Source organism: Vigna angularis, chromosome 7 (genome assembly GCF_016808095.1).
Source record: "Vigna angularis cultivar LongXiaoDou No.4 chromosome 7, ASM1680809v1, whole genome shotgun sequence".
NCBI lineage: Eukaryota > Viridiplantae > Streptophyta > Magnoliopsida > Fabales > Fabaceae > Vigna > Vigna angularis.
Genome location: NC_068976.1, coordinates 27,937,074 through 27,942,370, shown reverse-complemented (window position 1 = coordinate 27,942,370; position 5,297 = coordinate 27,937,074). Strand labels below are relative to the sequence as shown.

The 5,297-nt window shown below is 39.1% G+C and overlaps 1 protein-coding gene across 1 annotated transcript; it reads right to left on the bottom strand.

The window, feature by feature from the left end:
- Nucleotides 1-786: 786 nt before the first annotated feature.
- Nucleotides 787-4,491, bottom strand: LOC108338193 (trans-cinnamate 4-monooxygenase). The gene is made up of 3 exons (XM_017574940.2): nt 3,538-4,491; nt 2,499-2,632; nt 787-1,607 (listed from the first exon to the last, which is right to left on the bottom strand). The coding sequence occupies exons 1-3, from the start codon at nt 4,320-4,322 to the stop codon at nt 1,009-1,011; spliced, it is 1,518 nt and encodes a 505-aa protein (XP_017430429.1). The 5' UTR covers nt 4,323-4,491; the 3' UTR covers nt 787-1,008.
- Between the last annotated feature and the right edge of the window lie 806 nt (nt 4,492-5,297).

The following is a 5,297-nucleotide window of genomic DNA, read 5'->3' as shown; positions in this document are numbered from 1 at the left end:
GGTTTCTAACCACTGTAAATATTTTTTTAAAATCTTACCGAATCACTGGTCTGAAAGCTTTTTGAGGTTGCGAGTTTTTTTTAGAGGAAAAATGATATTGTTGACAGCATTAGTCATGCATACACCTTTAGATTGATACCCTGTGAAAAAACCATGTTTGAAATAATAAGTATCAATTGTATATGGTTAATTCTTTCACAATAATACAGAACTTGGTGTTGGATTGACCTCGTCTACCATAAAATCTGGCATAGTCTCGAGAGGAAGAATTACCCCCTTTGCCACGTCCATCACGGAAGGCTTCCGAATTGTGACTGCCGTCATGCTTGGGCTGTTAAGGATGAGTGGCATCGATAGCTAAAGCTTGAGATTTATGAGAAATATCAGAAATATAAAGAACAGGAAGAGGATCAAGTAACATAATTTAAGATCGGACTGAAGCATATTGATCATTTAATTCTTTAAGAAACCGAATCACCTGATCTTGATACTTATAAATTCGAGCAAAAGCAATTCCACTACAAGAACAGATAATAGAACACTTACAAACAGAGAGAAAACGAAAAGTATCTGATTTCTTTCCAAATAATGCGTAAAGCTTCCAATAAAATATTCCAAAGAAAATATCTACTAATTCATATTGAGTAAAAAATTAGAATCAGCTTTTATTTTCTTGATTATTTTTCTTCTATTACGTTATAATTCAAGGAAAAGAGTGACATCACACCTAACATGGAAAGTACAACGAACGGTGGTGAGAACGAGAGATGAAATGTGGGTGAAGTATTAGAGACAAAAGTGTAAGTTTATTACAAAACCATCTCAAAATCATTCATGAGTTGAAGTTGTGAGAGAATTACAATGGGACCAACAGATACATCACCACCTACCCATCAGGAGGCCAATTATACATGGCATGGAGCAACCCCATTTTGAAAGATCGATAATACAGGGAGAGTAAGAAAGAAAAAATAATAAAGGGGATTGGTAATGATGATGTGGTGAAGTCTAAAAGGACCTTGGCTTTGCAACAATGGTGGAATGCTTTAGTATGTGCAAGCTAAACTGTCCTCCTTTCTCACTGGTGTCAATCTGGGACTGCCCAGGGGGAGGCAAGAGCTCAAAGTTTTGGACCAATTGTCCCAAAGTGATGCCAAGAATGGGCAATGCAAGAATGATTCCGGGGCAGCTTCTTCTCCCAACACCAAAGGGAAGGTACCTGAAGTCATTGCCATTCGCTTCCACATGCGATTCCTCTTCGAAGAACCTCTCAGGCCTGAACTCTTCTGGCTTCTTCCAGTGTGCAGGGTTGTTCGCCAGCCACCATGCATTCACCAAAATCTTGCTTTCAGCTGGGATGTCAAAGCCACCAAGCTTAGCATCGTGGAGGTTCATGTGTGGGACAAGGAGAGGGATTGCCATTCTGAGGCGAAGGGTTTCCTTCACCACTGCTTGAAGGTATGGAAGCTTTTGGATATCTGGCTCAGTCACCTGATGCCCTGCTCCAAGAACTCTGTCAATTTCATCCCTCACTTTCTGCTGAATCTCTGGATGGTTCACAAGCTCAGCAATACCCCATTCAATTGACCAGAGAGTTGTTTCAATTGCTGTTCCATAAACACATTTCATATATGAGAAAAAGAAAATTCAACGTACATGTACCAAGTTAAACTTTACAGTATATAAAACTGAGTTAATCACAGTGTGACTTTCTTTTTCCCTTTCCCTCGTGAGCACCCGACCTTTATGCGAAAATTCAATCATTATTTTTCTTCTTTTACCTTTTGGCTAATGTAGGCCTACCTATCAAATTTGGTCATAGTTGTTACCTACTACCGCTACCACCATATTACCATTACCCCACTTATACTTAGGACCACTATTAAAAAATTATAAAAAGTTAGCTCAGAAAGAAAGAGAGAAAGAGATAAGAACAAGTCTCCATATAAGGTGACACGTCAGCATAAATAAGTTGACAAAATATATAAGACTGAGTCCCCACATAGCGTGGGAGAGGTACCCTGCAGTTCAAGCTTCCACCTAACCTGACCCATTTGATAAATTCAATGAATACCTAAATGTCTACGTGTAACGTTTTCTCACCTTTAAATCACGACGCAAGTTTTCCTGTGTGCTTATTAAATAACGTTATGTTTGGTATCTCTCATAAATGAAGAAGAATGAATATATTAGTATGTCAATTGCTCTGTAGGTTGTAAAAACAGAAATCAGACATTGAACCAAAAGATTAACGCATTTGAGAGCGTTTTTTTCATTGAATCCGTATCAATCTCATACTCTTTTGTTCGTAGAGAATAAATAAGCTAAATTTGCGAAGAAGAATCGGTCAAATTGTTGTTGTTTAGTAACTTTCGAAAACAACAAATAAGTTGGGCGTTAGTTGACGATGCTGAAAAGATAACTAATTAGAGGGATAATAGCTGAAGTTAATATATTTTAGTATTTTGTGAGAAGAGATAGAAGGGAGAGCATCTTACCAGCAACGTTGATGTTCTCAACAATGTAAAGTACGTTGTCTTCGTTGATCTCGCCCTTTTTCTCAGCATCCAAAATGTGATCAATAGCACATTTAAGTCCTTCGTTGTTAGTGCTCTTCGTGCTTCCAATATTCCTGTTTTAATTCACATTCATTTAGTTAATCACAAATAAATACTAAACTTTTAACTTCCTGCTATGCTTTTAATCCGTAACGTCCAACTTTTATCAGTAAAATTGACTATTTAATTTTGCACCGTCTCACCAATGATCCCCCACTGATAAAAAGCAAATAACCTATACACTAGATCACGTGTCCCTGTTTCATTGGTACGTATATTTGAAACTAGATTTGAAACAGACTAATCAGAAACTATTATCTATACTATTGTAAAAAAAAATTAAAAAGACATTTTTCAAGCAAAAAAGCATAGGAAGTTCTTTTCAAGTAAAAAACAAATTTACTTTCCACCTCACATGAAGATAAACACTTTTTGTACCCATTAAAAGAATATTTTAAATCAAGAAAGAGAGAGTGTGTGCAAGAGAGAAACTAGTTGACTCAATCAAAGCTACTGCCAATCACCGAGATGCAAATCTGGTTAAGGATTCTGTCAAAAGGACCAGGGAAAGTACTAAAAGCATGGGATTGGGCAAACGATAATCAAGAGAAAAATATATTTTGGCTATATCTTCAAATTTTATGCAATGTCACTATTAATTAACAAATCCCAGAAACTTGTACCAAGAATTACAGTTAAAAATATAAAATATACTGACAAGCACTGTTTCAGATATTAACAAAATTTAATTAAAAATCAGAAACATTAACCTTTTTTAGAAAACTTTTTATTTTAATCATCTTTAGAAATGATATGAAAGTGTGGCTCTGAAAACTTTGAAGGGTAGACACACTGTTACTACTGTGAGTTGTAAAACCAAAATGAAATCATATTTATGATGCGGCACCCAGTTAGAATTTGACAGAAAGGGGTGTTGACAGTGAAATATCGAAGGAAGAAAAGGAGACAGAACACTTACTTCCTCTCGTCCACGAAGTAATCCTTGAAAAGCTTCAACCTGGTTTCTTTCACCTCCTTGCAAATCTTCAAGTAACCCTTCAAGAAGGGTCTCAAGATGGGAATGAAATCGCCATAGTTATACTCAAAGCTCTGAGCCAACCGACTCCTCTCGCCGTTCAGCGCTCTGAGACGCTGGAACAGAGGGTCCTCCTCGCTCTCGAATCTCCGGTCGAACATGATGCGGTACATGTTGTTGTACATCATGAGCTGGAGCCTGCGGCGGATCACCACGCCGGAGACTGCCGCTTCGGGATTCTTCCTGACGTCGTCCACAACGGCGGCGGCCTCCGCCTCCCAACCGTGGCGGTACTGCTGGACGACCTTGTTGGTGAAGAAGGGCACGGTCATGATGCGTCGCATCTTGCGCCAGTGCTCGCCGTAGACGGTGAAGACCATGTCCTGGCCCTCGCCGGTGAAGATGTCGAAGACGACGTTGCGGGTGCGGGAGCCGAACTCCACTCCCTGAGTGTGCAGCACCTCCTTGGCGAGGTCCGGCGAGGAAACCACGACCAGGTTGCGCTGCCCCATGCGGAGGAGGAAGATGTCGCCGAAGCGCTTGGCGAGTTGAGTGAGGTTGCGGTGGTTGAGGTCGTCGCCAACCTGGAGCCAGTTGCCGAAGATGGGAACAGGGAGTGGGCCCGGCGGGAGCTTGAAGCGCTTGCCGCGGAGCTTGGAGACAACAATGGCAACCACCGCCGCTAGGAAGAGGCCGAGGAGGGTCTTCTCCAGTAGGAGGAGATCCATTTTGGTGACGTGACGGTGGTGAATTGAAAAAAAGTGGTACGGTTTGGTTTATTTGGTTTGTTGAGTGATTTGGGAAGCGTGGCGCGGTTGGGGGTTTTATAGAAGAGATTGTGACGGTAGCTGGAAGGGTGTTAGGTGGAGCTTGTGGTTCGTGTGTTGTGTTTCTTACGCACGTCCTACGACTATGTCTCGTTTTATTTTCTTTCTAACAATTTATTAACCAAATTATATTATCTATTTTAATTGTGTGATTGTAGTAGTAGTAGTAGTATTAAGTAGTGGATGTGATGTGAGGAGGCCACGTGTCTAATTAACTATTAGCAGTGAAGCCATTATTATTATTTTTAAAACGAAAGATAAAGTTTAAGAAATGGAATGGACTATTTTTACAGCTAGTGTATTTTGTTAGGTGAGATGGTGAGAGAAAAATAAATAAAATTAAATGGGACAAGAGCAATTTTGTGAGTCTCATTGAAGTGAAAAGGAGGTTATACTTATTTTGAACTCACATTGTTAAGTCATTTGGGTTAGAGTGTAACGGTGACGGCGTTAAATGACGCTGACTTTTGGGAAGGTGAGTGGATGAAGGTTTTGGTTGTAGTAGGTGAGAGGGTTTGGTGGCCGCCACAACCTTTTGCATTTCAATCAAACCAAACTGTGGTATTTCTCATCTTCCTTCTCCAATTATTTCATTAATGTCTTTTAATTTTTTTTATACAATAACAAACTAAGACTTTCTTTAAATTTTACCACCATATACTTTACATTATTCATGTATTTGCCCTATAATATTATTTTCGTATTTAAAATATTATTGACGATTCTCATGTTATTGTTAGAGAATCTAAATTTAATAAAAATCAAAAGGCAATTTGCAAATTTTATTAGTCTGACATATCAGTTCAAATGATAAAACATGTTTGATATATTTTGCAAGTCCCATAATACTTCTAATTCCTTCATAGCACACATGCG

Excerpts from the sequence above, each read along its gene's own strand:
- LOC108338193 (XM_017574940.2), bottom strand. The coding sequence starts at position 4,322 with ATGGATCTCCTCCTACTGGAGAAGACCCTCCTCGGCCTCTTCCTAGCG. Across the intron at positions 2,633-3,537 it reads TACTTCGTGGACGAGAGGAA|GAATATTGGAAGCACGAAGA; the intron begins GTAAGTGTTCTG and ends GAATTAAAACAG. Across the intron at positions 1,608-2,498 it reads TGAGAACATCAACGTTGCTG|CAATTGAAACAACTCTCTGG; the intron begins GTAAGATGCTCT and ends TTTATGGAACAG.